Consider the following 16,550-nt stretch of genomic DNA (forward strand, 5'->3'; position numbering starts at 1 on the left):
TTATCCACACGGACCCTGTAATACCAGTGCCTCCCGAATCACGATAAGAACACCAGAACTACTTTGATTTTTGCACCGTGCGGAGCTGTAGTTCACCCCCTCGAGAAGACCTTGTGGCCGGGTCACACTTTCCGACCACTACTTTAAAATAAGTTTTGAGAATAGAAACACATTTTTTTTTTCTTCAGATAACTTTTTGGATTTTTGTAGGGGGTAGAAATGCTCCATGATTGCCACGATTTGCTAAATCTTAAAAACCTCACTATTATTGCCATAATTTTCCAGTAACATTGACCCTGTACGTCTTAAAGGGAATATGTCACAATCTTTTTTTCCTGCCAGATAGCGATACACACCCCTCTTTTTTTTTTCTTTTTTCCTAATCCGTTTTTATTTTATTATTGACGATATTTTAAAATCATATTTCCTGAATATGATTATGGGGGCGGCCATCTTGCCCAAGCTGTTGTTAACAGCATTTAGAGATACGCTATAAAGCAGCTCCATGTCCTATAAGACACAATGGACAGGAGCGAACCTCATTGACTTCTATGGGAGAGTTTTCTAGGCATGCTCTGTGACCTGTGCAGAGGTCAGGAGGGAGCAGATAAGCTGTGATATCACCTATTGTGAATGTTGGATCCTGTGTTATATACATATCGGTGATATTGGTCATTCTAATCCTGCCTGTGATGATAAGCAGATGATTGGCGTAAAGTCATTTGTACAGACCACGAAGCGGCGCCTGTTAGGGTACTTTCACACCAGCGTTATTCTTTTCCGGCGCTGAGTTCCGTCCTAGGGGCTCAATACCAGAAAAGAACTGATCAGTTTTATCCTGATGCATTCTGAATGGAGAGTAATCCGTTCAGGATGCCTCAGGACGTCTTCAGTTCAGTCTTTTTGCCTTTTCAGGACGGAGATAATACCGCAGCATGCTACCGTTTTATCTCCGTTCAAAATTCCAGAACACTTGCCGTAATTTTTTTCCCATTGAAATGCATTAATGCCGAGTGTTCCGGCAAAACGGAACCGGCATTGCGGTCTGCGCATGCTCAGACCGCAAAGAAAGTGAAAAATAAATAAATAAATGCCGGATCCGTTTTTCCAGTTAACACCGGAGAGGCGGATCCAGCATTTCAATGCATTTGTCTGACAAATGCCATCAGTTTGCATACGTTTTGACAGATCCGGGAAGGCAGTTCCGGCTCATGCACACCACCGGATCTACAAAAAAACGGATGACTTCCATGTGACGTCTGTGTTGCATCTTTTTTTTTTTTTTTTGCGGATCCATTGTAACAATGCCTATCCTTGTCTGTAAAACGGACTAAGAATAGACATGTTTCTATTTTTTTTGTGCAACGGACATGCAGTCCTATGGACGCGGAATGCACATGGAGTAATTTCCGTGTTTTTTTTTTATTTTATTTTTTTATTTTTTTTTTCAAGCCCCATTGAAATAAATGGTTCTGCATACAGACCTGTAAAAAAAAAACTGAAACGGAAGAATAATATGTTTTTGGGCATGAGCCCTTACTGTTACAGCAGCTCCTAATTTCTATTCACGGGACAGATTGCGTCCGGCTCCACCTTCTGATGATGTTTCCTGTGCAAATATCAGGCTGGCGGCGAAATCGTGTGACGGCTAAGTTCTACCTAGGACGGCGATGCTTTCTACAGGTGTTATAAATTAATCACTTAGCACCCAAATAAAATAGAAAAATAGTATGTCCTGCGGCCTGTTCCCTATAGGCACCATTGGGGTCCATATGGTCCGATTCCCACCAGTCAGATATTGATGGCTTATACAATCGAAATGCCATCAGTGCTTATGGTAGGAAAACCACGGGACACGGCTTGTGCTCCATTAATGAAGTCATTATTACCGTGCTAATGTTCTGTGATGATACAGTGGCACGACACCGCTCTTATAGGGCAGCCACCAGCACTGCCTGCTATGATCAGTTATAATGTATTTAGCCCACTCCCCCAGCCTCCTGCAGAGATCCATGTAGTTGTCCTTACAGAGACTAATAATTCTCTCTCCATAATCAAGTACTTCATACAATTCTACACCGGCAGCCGCAGACTAACAGTATTATACATTTCTATTATTAATATACTTTTAGCTCGTAGCATTGTAATGAGGCAGATTTACTATAGAAAACGCGCCCGGCACCACATGTATGAATTGTTATCCAACAAAGGCCTGGCTTAGCGAAAAGGGCTGTAACTTCAGGGGGCCGTGTACCGGAGGTGGGACCTGCACCAGTCGGACACTTATGGCACTTACTTATTATCTTATCATTATGCTATAAAATTCCAGATGGGGAACACCCCTTAAAAAGATAAGCGTTGCCAGAGACTTCTAAAAACTATTTATCCCCTGATCCTATTGGAACATACATACATGTTAACAGGGATGTGGAGGAAAACGATTAACTATTAACCATCTTATGACTTTGCTGGTACACAAAGTGTGTCTGATACAGAAACGCCCTGCATATACATAGATACATGGGGGTCTCCTGCAGCCACCACCAGGGGGAGCTCACTGTATACATTGTGAACATAAACAGGCCTAGTGGTGGCTTGCCGGCAGCCAGACCTGCCCTTAAGATAGGTCCTCATTAACAGATCGTTGGAGGTCCGACTCTAGATACCCTCACCAGTCTGCTGTTTGAATGCCTGTGACGTCAAGTCCATTGGAATTCGATCAAGCCGCAGTACCAAGCATAGCTGCTATATATTGGATGTCACTGGGCTAATCCGAGTGCCAGAAACCCCTTTTGACATTGCCAGTCTGGGTGCAGGAGATAATGAGGAGAGTCTCGCTTGTCTCCAGTGCCAAGCTCCATTCTTCTCCGCTTCTTTTGCCCACTGGATCAGAAACTGCACTTCACTGCTGCTGGCCAATCAATGACCTTGGTGATGGCAGCGGTCACTTGCCGTGCCGGCCCATGTCACTGCTGAGGCCATTGATTTGACTTGCACCAGTGACGAGTGAGTAGACGGCACATCACACTTTCGGTCTAGTGGGGACTAGAAGTGGAGGAGAAGGAGGCTTGGCGCCGGAACAGCAGCCACAGCCTCAGACCTGGCCTCTCGTGTGGTTGTGGTGGTGGTCTATTGCTCATATCTGTAGGCCACGTGCCCATAGAGCGGGTGTGGAGGTCAGAAGGCCCAGGTTTTTATTATTTTGTCTCCCAGAAAAGACCTTGATTGTTTTTTATACTTTATTTCCTCCATAGAGCGGGACCTTGTTAACGGTGACTTATAAAATCCTGTGCAGCTCTTATACTATGGGCGGTCTTAAGGGGTTAAAAGGGTCTTCTCAACCATAGCAAATGATGGCATAGAGTTAGGATGTGTCTAAACTAGAACGGAGGGGCCACAGCTCTCGCCAAGTGCCGCGTCTCTTCAGTATTTTTCCTCTGCGCAGCTCCACACCACGCACCGAGACCTGCAGCACAGCAGCGCTCCATCTCGGGGTCCCAGAGGTTGGATCCGTAACTAATGAGTTATCGATGCCTTATCCTAGGAGTGTGCAGCAAAGTGCAACAGAAAAAAGAAGAAAGATCGATGCACGTTAAAGGAATATTTAGCCTAAATCCTATCTGCATTTATTTCCCCCCTGAATGCGACCTGTTACTGTCTGCTTTCAGCGGTATGAGACTATGGCGTGGCCAGCTGTAGTGTTAGATGACTGACAGGTGTCCAAAAGCCCCCCTGCCCCCATCATCACAAGTTTATGCCCCATATCTCTAGCACCGAGAAACCTCCCGGAGCCGTTCCATATGTAGATGTGACTGATATCAGCGCCGCCGTTATTACGCCGCTGCACTTTTATAAGCCACAGATTGTAGGTTTATTGCAGATGATCAGATATTCACTTTTTTATTAGGCTGTTTGGATGCAGTAGGTTACCACATAGCACTTTTATATTGCATCTTCTGACATAAGTGATGCCGCCATAGATGAGACACAGATGCAGAACGCCATAAAACATCGAAATCCAAGTGTTTTTCTAAATATAAGATACAGATGCGGCTAAACATTTGTATTATACACCCCCCCCCCCCCCCTCCTCCCTATTAGAAAGCTCTGGAGCATCTCGAGCATCTGTTTATCAGGAGGGGTTGAGGTGCGCGCCGTCACCGCACTAACCTACTTGCTGCTGCTTACTGTACCTACCTTCCTGCTCAGTCCTGGCCGCGATGGCTGACCCCCTAGCGTCAGCAGGGCATTGTATGATAGCTGCTCTCATTAGCAGCTCAGCTGACGTGCCCCGGGCTACGCGGGTGTGAAAGGCTCTATAGAAGACCCAATTAAATCAGCCAGCTATTTCCAACCAGGCGAGCATCGATATTTAAAGAGCACGTCCCCGGCCCTGGAAAGACGCCCAGGCATTGTGCAGCCTTGACAGAATCTCTCCAGTGGAGGCGCGTTTTAAGCCGTGACACATTAAGAAGCTGGGGGCCTCTGGCGTCCTCCGCAGGCGCCGAGCGCTCGCTGCACTGTGAGGCTGACACCGTTGAGTGTGATTTGCTGTCCATGGTCCTGAAGCCAAGACCCACAGCACAAGCAGCTTCACTCCTAGTAAAGGAGAAGAAAAAAGCTAAGCCAGCAAGAGGCACCGGGGCACCCCTGTTGTGCTCTTTAATAGCCGGCTCACTGGTAATTACAAAAAAGCAAGCGACACATTTTATCCCGGTTGATGTTAACGGGCGAAAAGAACAAACGCAGCAGCTGCTGGTGCCAAGTGTTAGGGCGGTTCAGCCGGAGCTGCGCGTACATGACATGAGAGGCTTGTATCTGGCTGCATGTAAATCTTCTTCAGGACTCGGCTCCGCTGCTGCCGGAATATAGAGATTTACAGTAAAACTGCTGATCTAGCAGAGAATAAACAAGGTGACGGGTAAAGGGCAGAGTTCGGCCCGGAGCTGCGGAACTGCTCATGCTCGGGCTGCATTATAGGGGCTACATCATGATAAGCTAAGGGCTTCCCCAGCAGTTAACATTTGGTGACCTATCCCTAAGATAGGTCATCGATAATCAGATCGACGGGTTCCAAAAATTTGCACCGACTCCGATCCACTGTGTAATGGATGCATCTGGTTACTGCAGCGCAACTTCCGTTGAAGTGAATCCGCGAACAGCTGATCGGTGGGGGTGCGGCGTGGTGTCGGACCCTCCGCTGATTGGAAATTGATGACCCATCCTTGGGATAGGTCATCAGTTGTTAAATCCAGGAGGACCTTTTAACAGCATGTCATCCAGATGGTGGTTATTGAGTGGTTGGTGGGGTTACTATGGTCCATTGTAAATGTAAGCAACCGCCTGCTGTGACGGGGATGAGCCTCCCTAGTATTGCGGGTGTCACTAGGGAGGCTCTTTCCGGTCACCGCCTGCCATTGGCAGCTCTCCCCGACACTGGATGTTTTTATCCGTGCACAGGGAAAAGCGGCAGCGGTGGTGTGGGGACCAGGAGTGGCACAGGGAGTCAGGAAACTATATTCATTGTGAGCGACCCGGCATATGGGGGACGTTTTATAGTCTTGGATAACCCCCTTTAAATGTAATTTTTATTTCCATGTGTCCCCCATGGTGCTGCTGTAGGTGAGCTGGCTGTGGGCAGAACCATTCTCCTTCCCCCTCTGGCAGCTGACAGTGTAGTCCCTTCCTCCTTCCCTTACAGGAGGAGTAGTCTTTTCTGCTATACCACCATGTTAATGCAGAGGCTCTGCTCCTTCCTAACAAGCAGGGCAGAAAGCCATTTCTATTGGCTGCCCTGCAAGGGAACAGAATCGCTGTGCAGAGGCCAGGCCGGGAGGGGGACTGAGCATGTGTGTCCACCACCACTGACCTCATTCGGTGGACGTGCGCATTACTGTACACTATGAACACCAGGTGAATGCATACTATGCATTTTTATTCATTCAATTATAAAATAGAGTAAATCACCCACTGCCTGACATAACATGGCAGATGGCTGTCCAGACATCGATGGGCCACATCACCAGTGACGTCTCTCTTTACCAACAGGAGAGTTCATGTGATGCATCCAGCCCCAAGCGTGCTCTGCCTCATTGTTTCATCCAGGACATAATACATTTTTATCTATTCATCCTGTTATCTACATAAATTATCTATTTCTAACCGACCCCCTGGTGAACCTTGGTGGGGAAACGTGTCGGGGTTATAAATAATATTGACGATCATTGTTTTTGTTACACATAGGGTTGTATAGGGCCAGACAGGGCAGGTACGGGGCCAGGGAGATCCCACCATCAGGGATCATCCCTGGTAAAGGCTAATCTAGGGCGGGGACAGGGAGAGAATCACCCCCAGCACCCTTCAAAATGCCCTAGCCTTACCCTAACGTATACCTAGCGCCAACGTCATAAGTGCCCCTTTTTGAATCTGCACTTTCTGTACGGTATCAAATTCACCATTACACGGTGGTAGCTGGGCGACATCTTGTCCTGATACATTTTGGGTCACCCAGGTATCACAGGGTGATTTACTCTATTTTATAATTGAATGAGTAAAAATTATATTTTAAAGGGTCCAATACTCCAGGTTAATACTCACTTTGCGGACACCTAGATTACTGTTATATATCGCACCTTTCTCCGAGATTTATTGACTGCATACTATGCAAGGGGGATGACCGCACATCTACAAACATGTCTGCCAGGAATCACTTTCCTTTGCTGTTTGCATTAGTTGGGTTCCCACTGATTAGATCCCCCCAGTCACTTCTCATTGAAATGCCATAAAAGCACTTTGTGGATAAAAGAGGTCATTTAAAGAAGAGATATACCTGGCACAGATTCTGTCACACGCCATGTTACGGCAGAATCTGCAACTTCTTTCTCACTCACCCTAGGTATAAAAAAGTGGGCGAGGAAGGGGCCTAGCGACCCGTCTGCTTCATCATTTTCTACTCCTGTTCTAGGTGTAGAGAATGGTCTAAATGTAAGACCGCAAGGAAGGTGTCTCCCATTTAGAATTGGGGCTGGATGTGCCAAAGTTATGTAGGGGCCGGCGCCACTTCATAACTCCGATAGACCCCCACCCCCCACCCCCCACTCCAGGTATAGGGCTTATTAAGACCAGTGTCTAAAACACTGATCTTAATAAATGTGCCCCAAAGTCTTTAATGTGACAGAAAACCTGGAAATGAATCCCTGCCATTGATCCGCACCTTCAGGGCAAAAATTCTGTGCCAATTTAATTTCTTCTTATAGCTTTATAACGGTTGGTGCTTTGTTTTTCTAATACAGAGCTCCAAATCCTCTGCACAGAGAGAGTTAAAGGGTTTTTTCCAGGATAAGCATGCGATAGATAGATCCAGTCGACAGATTGGTATGAGAGAGAGACAGATATGAGATAGAAATGAAAGATATGAGAGATTGATTAGATAGACAGATAGATAAAGATCTGAGATAGATGGATGGATAGATACATAAATATATAGATAGAATGGGCAGTCGGACAGGGCAGTCGGACAGGGCAGTCGGACAGGGCAGTCGGACAGGGCAGTCGGACAGGGCAGTCGGACAGGGCAGTCGGACAGGGCAGTCGGACAGGGCAGTCGGACAGGGCAGTTAGATGGATGGATAACTGGATTAGATTGATAAATAGATATGAGAGAGATTAGATAGACAGATAGATAAAGATCTGAGATAGATGGATGGATAGATACATAAATATATAGATAGAATAGACAGTCAGACAGGGCAGTCAGATAGATGGATGGATAACTGGATTAGATTGATAAATAGATATGAGATAGATTTGATTATATACATAGATTGATTAGAGAGATACTGGACTGATAATAAATAGGGGAGCAGTAAATGTGGGTTGATAACCCTTGAATATTGGAGATCCACCAGTCCGTACAGCAGACCTGGTCCACTCTCTAAGCAAAGAATGTGATTTATTTCCACATCTGCAACTAAAATAATAAAATTCAATTTTTGGTTCAGCTTTGCGAGTCCTGTCAGCCTAGTTGATCAGTATAGCCGATCCTTCCTCGGGTGAGATTTCACACTGAAAAGAATCTGCTTGTGTTTTACATCTTTGACCGCTCCTGACTTAGGCTACTTTCACACTCGCGTTTGGTACGGATCCGTCATGGATCTGCACAGACGGATCCGTTCAGATAATACAACTGTCTGCATCCGTTCAGAACTGATCCGTTTGTATTATCTGTAACATAGCCAAGACGGATACATTGAAAGTCAATAGAGGACGGATGCGTTTTCTATTGTGCCAGATCATAGAAAACGGATCCGTCCCTATTGACTTACATTGTGTGCCAGGACGGATCCGTTTGGCCCAGTTTCGTCAGGCGGACACCAAAACGCTGCAGGCAGCCTCCAGAGCGGAATGGAGACGGAACGGAGGCAAACTGACGCATTCTGAGCGGATCCTTTACCATTCAGAATGCATTAGGGCAAAACTGATCCGTTTTGGACCGCTGGTGGGAGCCCTGAACGGATCTCACAAACGGAAAGCCAAAACGCCAGTGTGGAAGTAGTTTGCTGCCGTCAGCTTTAACACAATTGATTCTTTCATGAACGAACATTTCACAATGAAAAAAAGCCAGTTCGTCCTTCGCCCGGTGACACTGAGCGTGTGCGACCAGTTTGAACAACTACTGGCCAGCATGGCTGCATCGGTGTAATGATTGTTCACCTGATCGTTCGTTCAATGGTGTTTCAGAGCCTGTAGTTACTTCTAGAAAATAATTGCCGTGTTAATGTACTTACCTGTAGATTAGTTGCCTGTAGGAACCCCTAAAATGTCAGGATTTTTTTTGTCGGACGCCTTTAAGAGCATTCATTCCCACAGTGTCGTTTACATTGCTGAATTGACCTCTTCAGTTAAGTGTTTCCAATGGATTTTCCTTGATTAGAAAAGCATGGCTTCTTCAGAAGAACAGCGCCACCCCTGTCTTGCTGGTTGTTTGTGGTATTGCAGCTCATCCCAATTCATTTCAACAGAGCAGAGGTGCAGTACCCCAGACACGACCCTTAAACAGGTGCGCCACTGTTTGTGGAAGAAAGCAGCCATGTTTTTCTAATCCTGCTCATTGGCTCCAATGTTCTCGACTTGTATCTGTCTTGTGGAAAGCTGGGGGGCCACAGTGACAGCTCCTACAAGAGGCTCCCATCCAATCTCCAAGACTCCTGAATGGCCGACCTTCCTGGCTGATAAATAAGGTCTGGGTGTTTGACTTCATCCCTAGGTAGATCTGTCATTCCGGAGTGCGGTGAGCTGGGTGGCGGCCATTGTGGCAGTTGTAGCTGGTGCACAATTTTATCAGAAAGTGGTGATTTTTTTAATTATTGTGTGAATTGGCTCAGAGACACTGCACAGCCGGATGTGACTGCCACAGACGAGACCTCCGGGGGAAGCCTCCCTTCTCCTATATTAATTACAAGCGGTTACTGCGAAGAATGTGAGGGATCACGTCCTAGCGACTTTATAAATTACCCCCCCCCCCTCGGCCTCGCACCTCCGGGGGCCGAATCTGTAATAAATAAATTCTATTGCTTGTTTATTGTGTCGATGTTAATTGCAGGAGTGTTGTCGCCATCCTGAGAAATCAACTCTGCAAAGGTCGTCATAAACTTTTATTAAGTTTACGTTGCTTGAGACCGCGGTGCCCTGCTGGGGACTGTCTGCAGCCGCCGTCTGCCGCGTGCGTGATCAACGCCGTCTGTGTATTTTTGGGCAGACAGGATCGAGGAGGTTTATGAAACCGAAAGAAAACCTGTCCCTCTTGCCCCCTAGCAAACGGTCACGGCGCAGCTTTCATTTTACAAGAGCACAGCAGAAAGTCAAAGCTTTGCTGTGATTGGCTTTTGTAGGCAATTAAGATATTTTTTTTTTTTTCAGTTTTATAAATCCGTGCGAGATGCTGGAGAAGTTACCTATAGCAACCAGTCAGATTTCATTTTTGGAAAATTAAAATCCGGTCTTAATTGGTCGCTATTGGTCTTGCGGCATATATAGTGTAGCATACATTATATGTTTTGTGATTTTATGTGTTATCTCATATTGTACCGGTCTTATGTATATGGTAATGGAGGCCCCTGTGACTCCACAAGGCCTGCGTTACTTTGTGGTCGGATAAACTTTATCCATTGTGATCCAATTAGTAACGGTCAGATGCCAACACACGTTTGAACTATTCAATTACCGTATTTTTTGCACTATTTGATGTACCTAGGTTATAGAGAAGGAAAATTAAAAAAAAATAAAACATTTTCATTAGACCTCAGCTCAGACCCCAATGTTAATAAGTCCCCCAATCGGACCTCGGATCAGACCTCCATGGGAATGATCCCCAATCAGACCTCAGATCAGTCCTCCATAAGTCCCCCAATCGGACCTCAGATCAGACCTCCATGTAAATGACCCCCAAACAGACCTCCATGTGAATGACCCCCAATCAGACCTCAGATCCATCCTCCATAAGTCCCCCAATCGGACCTCCGATCAGACCTCCATTTGAAAGACCCCCAATCAGACCTCAGATCAGTCCTCCATAAGTCCCACAATCAGACCTCCATGTGAATGACCCCCAAACAGACCTCAGATCCATCCTCCATAAGTCCCCCAATCGGACCTCCGATCAGACCTCCATTTGAAAGACCCCCAATCAGACCTCAGATCAGTCCTCCATAAGTCCCACAATCAGACCTCCATGTGATTGACCCCCAAACAGACCTCCATGTGAATGACCCCCAATCAGACCTCAGATCCATTCTCCATAAGTCCCCCAATCGGACCTCCATTTGAAAGACCCCCATTCTTAGATCAGATAAAAAAAAACAATCATACCTCTCCTGCTCTGGACGCCTCCACTGCTCTTCTTCCAGCCATGCGCTGTGCTGTGACCTGACGGGCACAGCGTGAGGTCACAGTGCGCCGATGTCCTCACGTGGTATGCAATCACAGCACATCAAGCGGCCGAGGACCAGGAAGTGGCGAGTACACAGTCCGGGAAGTGCTTCCTGATCCTCCTGTACTAATGAGTGCTTCCATAATTAAAGCGCTCATTAGTATTTACCCAATAAGACGCACTGACATTTTCCCTCCACTATGTGGGGAAAAGGTGCATCTTATAGGGCGAAAAATACGGTTGGTATGCACAGTTCCTTGCAAACTACTCAATCCCATGGAATTCACGAAGGGCCCAGATATTGAGGCAGGCAGGCTAGAGGCATGCATTGCCCTACATAGCCATATGAGTGAATCTATCATAGGCTGTAAATCGTTCCGGTTAGGACCTACTTGGTAATAACTTTCATATTCATGTATGGTTCCTCATGGACTTCGCATGAAGACCAAACAACCCATATTGTATGCGTCCCCACGTAACAAGGATCTCCTCTTCTGTATCCGTATGACGAAGCAAGAATTATGGAAGTATGCTGCTGCCCCTACGTCCTTTGGCGTGAAGTCTTGTTTTGTTCATATTTGTGAATTTGATCATGGGCATAAGAACTATGGAATTTTATGACCGTCCCAACTCCGCAACCAGAGCCAGTCATTAAGGCCACTATCAGAAGTGATTATTCAGCCTTGTATAGACAGGAGGATTGCTGCCTGTAAATGCAACTCACGCAAGTAAGCATCGGTCAGGAAAGCTCCATTGTGATAACATGCCTTCTATGGACATGCAACTGATGTCATGTCATTGAAAGTGATGTCACTGCCCTGGCGGTAATGGTTGCATACATTTGCCCCATTTTAGCGGTTGCACGGGACTAGAAAATCACGGCTGTCTTCTTGGAGACACAGCGCCACACCTGTCCGTGGGCTGACTCTGCTACTGAGTGAATTTGCGCTGCAATACCTGACACAACCCATAGACAAGTGTGGCGCTGTTTCAGGAAGAAAGCAGAAGGTTTTTCTAATCTTGGACAATTCCTTTAAGGAATCTGAGGCGCTGTTATATATTAAAGGGATAAATAATCACTTGGCATTTTATTTGTCTCTTCCCAGTTTGAAAAAGACAAGCAGCATGACATCCGCTCGTTCTTCTCCCCCAAACCTGACGGAGAAAAAAAACGCAAGAGGGTTGTTGGAGAAGAAGAACTTGTAGAGTTAGATGGGGAGACAGACGACAAAGACCCAGAAGAAGTGTTTGCCACAGAAGCCAAGGTCTCGTCAGACGTCAGTGAAGTGGTCGATGTCGATGCCCTTTATAATGATGAAGACTTTGAACAGCAAGCCAAGCGTTTCCGACCGTCCGGCAGCCAGACCCCGAAATCTACCCCTAAAAGCGCCAATTGTGGAAAGAGGAAGTCTTGGAATGGCAAACCTTCTAACTTGTTTCCTTCACCTAAAGCGCGTGGTCTTTCTGAAAGTGCCTTACTTACCCCCCCAAGACCTCCTCTCTCCGAGAGGCAGTGGAGCTGCGTGGCCTGTACATACACCAATAACTCCTTGCTGCCATATTGTGAGATATGTGAAAGTCCTAGGAGCAGAAAAGGTAGGTGTATGTTAAAAAAGCAGAAGCCCTGATGGCGAGCGTCCGCCACTTATCAAAGTTTATTTTCAAGGTTTAATATACTCTGCTGATACATTTCTTGATGTATTTTTATAGCGGTCAGAACTATATTTTATATCTGCAGTTCCCTGCAGACATAGAGTTAAGTTATTCTGCCACCACTAGGGGGAGTTCAGGAGCTTCAATGCTTAAGGTTTACTTAGTTAAAAATAAAGGAATCTGTATGCGATGAGCTCATCAGCTCCCTCTAGTTGTGGCTTCAGGCAGAATTTTATCATTTCGCACTATAGGGCTCCGTCTTGTTATCCCCTGCACTGCCGAAGATGTGCTTCATTTATGATGAGGCACATAGAAATGGGGTAAATTTAAATAAGTTTTTGCAGCGGATTTGGTACTCTGTTTCATGGGAATAGTATAAAGGTATGGTAAGACATTAATCAGAGCACAATTTGACCTGAAATGGGGTAAATGTTCACCTTAAAGGAGTTATCCGGATTCAGACCTGAACCCGGACACAACACAATCTGCACTCATTCACCATAAAAGAGTGGAGCATTGTAGCCATTTATGCTTTTTATCCAACGATGCTCTCCCTTGCCCTGTGCTGAATCGCGCAGGAAAAGGCCTGTTTGTCTGCATTTGGACACTGCTAGGTGGAGGCTTCCGCCTAGCAGTGATCCCGGTGATGTCACAGGCTCTGATGGGCGGTCTTTAGCGCTGCCCTAGCCTGTAAAAACAGGCTAGGGCAACGCTAAAGACCGCCCATTAGTGCCGGTGATGTCCCCAGGATCATTGCTAGGTGAAAGCCTGTGTCTAGCTTACCCTATGGAGAGCCCGGTATGTCTCAAGAAAATTCCCTTGCTCTGCACGATTCAGCGCAGGGCAGAAGAGAGCATCGGAGCATGATAAGCTCGGCTGTTCCACTCATTCATGGTGAATAAGTGCAGATCTGGTTGTGTGCGGGATCAGGTCTGAACCCGGGCAACCCCTTTAACTATAAGTAGTAATGTTGTGCCTCTGCTGGAAGCCGCAGCAAAAAAACAAAAAATATAAAAATCGGAGAACTTACTGACCTGCAAAATCTAGTTATGTCATTTATAGAGCACGTCAACGTTAATGGAAAAATCTAAAAGTTAGAGCTTCCAAAAAAAAATCTCTACATCCCTAAATGGGGTTAAATCTTGTGTTCTGCTTTGTAGTTTGTTTTTGTGTATGGAGCGTTATAATTCACCCCTCCGATAATATCGGCATCAGGTGAGCGCGAGTCCAGCCGTCAGTAATACGTATATAATATCATGAGCGCTATAATGCGCCTAATGGCAGATTGGTCTTTCAGAATCCGATTCTCATGGAAGCAAGTGAGGTTATGCATATTTCAAATGTCTGCACAGGGGACAAAAATCCCACCTGAGCATCAATCTGCGAATGTGTCTCCTCGGAAAGTGAAAGGTGCCAATTTCTGTCAAGAACGTATGTTGAGAGCTGCTATGGCATGGCATTAAGCTGGCACAAATGGACATTTCTGATTAATGTCAGCGGGATGTGAATTCAATGGGCAGGAGCCGAGGTCCCGTTTCCATGGCAGCAAATAAGCCTAACATTCATCGCCCTGCTGTTTTCTTTCCTCGTCTGAAGATTTATGATCAAAAGGGCAATAAAATTATAGATTTTTAGTTCTTTCTCAGACTAATGATGCTGCGTTTGCATTACATTCTAACTATCTTCACTTTGCCGGAGACCATGAGATGAAGTTTTCATTGTTCCAGAAGTTTCAGTCCAGAAATGCATTACTTAAAGGGGGTTATCCCATGATTAATATAAAACACGAAAATCAGACACCTTATAGGACATGACAATCACTTTCTAACAAAGCTAGAATCAAATGTACCCCACATGGATCCAGAGATATTCCCATTCATTGCTCCAATTGGTCTGCTACATTCAGTTTAATCTAGCACCTCAGGGGCTTTGTCCTTTTTTGCTGTAGTTCTCTCTAGATCACAGCTCAGGTGGTGTGTCCATTTTGCTGCAGCTCTCTCCCTATCGCAGCTCATGGGACGTGTCCTTTAAGCTGCAACTCTTTCCCTGTCACAGCTCAGGAATCGTGTCTTTTCTGCTGACAGCTTGGAGGCTTGTCCTTTCTGCTTGCAGCTTTCTCCTGATTACAGCTCAGGGGGCATGTCCTTCTACCTGCAGTTTTCTCCCTGTAACTGTCACAGCTTCCGATAGTAGATCCAGCTGGTGGCACTTGAAGGAAGGATCTGAGCATGTGCGACCACCTCATTGATGTTACCGAGGTGGACAGAGAAATAAGAAGAGAGAGCAAACAGCAAGTGGTGCCATACAGACACATTTTAATGAATAACTAAGTGGCTGTACTACATTTTTAATTGCATGCAGTTATGACAATATGCACATCCAGGTGCCGGTGTGAAAAATATAGACTATATTATTTTTTGGTGGAACAACTCCTTTAATCCTCATGAAGGAGCTGATTCAAGATTACTTGTTTTGGGATTCATGAAGTGGAATTGGTGCGAAAGGTACAAGTGATCTCATGGACCTTGTATTTGTAGCTCCAGACCATAGAGAACACTACTGTTATTCTACCAGAAAAGGCACTTTTTAGGTTACAGTTGCAAGAAAAAGTATGTGAACCCCTGGGATTCTTGAGCACATTAAGTAAGCATCCATAGTGCAGGGAGAAAAAGTAAGGGTAAGGCTTCTGCATGTGGTCAGGTTTCTGTATGTGGTTTTGGAAGCCAAAACCAGGATTGCATTAAAAAAGAGAAGTTGTATCTGTTCTTTATACTTTCTCTCCTTTTATGATCCACTCCCGATTGCCGTCCCCTAAGATAACCTATGTGTTAATGATTTTTCCAAGAGCTAACTGGAGTTTCAGGCAAAGAGATGATCTGGAAAGTATGGATTTGCAGGTGGTTTGCCCATTAACTAAAGGCACACAAAGCCTGGTTACGGACAAAGCTGATCTTTGCAAGAACCTTTTGTCAGTGTGAACCCTGTATCAGTGCAAACAACTTTCAGAAAGACTCAAAAAGACTTGTTATAGAGACATGAAGCAGGAGAAGGCGACAAAAGATTAAAATCGGTCTACGGTTAGATAATTTATCTTCAAATGGAGAAAATTCTGAACTGTTGATACTCCCCCCTAGGAGTGGTTGTCCTGGTAGGATCACAAAGGGCACTCCAGAAAGAGTTGAGAAAAACCACAAAAGGTAGCCACAAAATATCTACAAAACGGCAAAAACATCTGTTCATGTACTGTATGTGGAATGTAAGGGCATCCATCCATGCCGCAAGCTTAAGAAACATTGGATGATGCAACAAGACCTCTTGTGGGACATATTATTGGCAAATATATATATATATATATATATAAGTCATAAAGCAAGTATAACAAAAAAATGTTTTTATGAAATACAAATAAAGGAAAAAGTGCAAAATGAAAAAAATTCTGTCCGTGTCCCCCAAAGGTCTTTTTATGACCTGTAGTAGTGATCAGTCCTCCCCATTCACTTTGCATGTTTAATAGGCTGATGTAAATTAGCACCAATGGACTTTTTAATATATTTTTTTTGTGGGCCCTGGAAATGGAGCGATGTGGCAATGCAGCCCTCAGACAAAAAAAGGTTTAGATTGTGCTTGTCACATTATAACCAGACCACATATTAATTGTAATCATTGCAGGACTGCAGGCAATTCCCAGGGGTTCACTAACTTTTTCTTGAGATAGTCACTTTGCCTCGCACTGTCCATCTAGAAGAAGAGGGAGGGACTGGGAGAAGGATCAAGGTTGCACAGAGTGGTTTGGCCCCTCCCTCGGAGCACTCTACTGCTTGTTTGCTTCCAGATTAAAAGTACATTACATTCAGCTGAGCTAGCCCTACAAGGCATTGTGGCCATCGGATGTGAGTTCACTCCAGGATTAGCTACACAGGTCACGTTCTAGACCGTACAAGGGATCACAGCCACTAATTCTTCAAGTGAT

At 45.4% G+C, this 16,550-nt stretch overlaps 1 protein-coding gene across 1 annotated transcript in view; it reads left to right on the top strand.

Annotated features, from left to right (window-relative positions):
- Positions 1-16,550, top strand: part of ZRANB3 (zinc finger RANBP2-type containing 3) — a 217,033-nt gene that overhangs the window by 162,642 nt on the left and 37,841 nt on the right. Inside the window, exon 10 of the mRNA XM_044303246.1 lies at positions 12,034-12,523. Coding sequence (XP_044159181.1) covers positions 12,034-12,523 — 490 coding nt within the window. The remainder of the gene's footprint in view (positions 1-12,033; positions 12,524-16,550) is intronic.

Source organism: Bufo gargarizans, chromosome 8 (genome assembly GCF_014858855.1).
Source record: "Bufo gargarizans isolate SCDJY-AF-19 chromosome 8, ASM1485885v1, whole genome shotgun sequence".
Classification (NCBI taxonomy): Eukaryota; Metazoa; Chordata; class Amphibia; order Anura; family Bufonidae; genus Bufo; species Bufo gargarizans.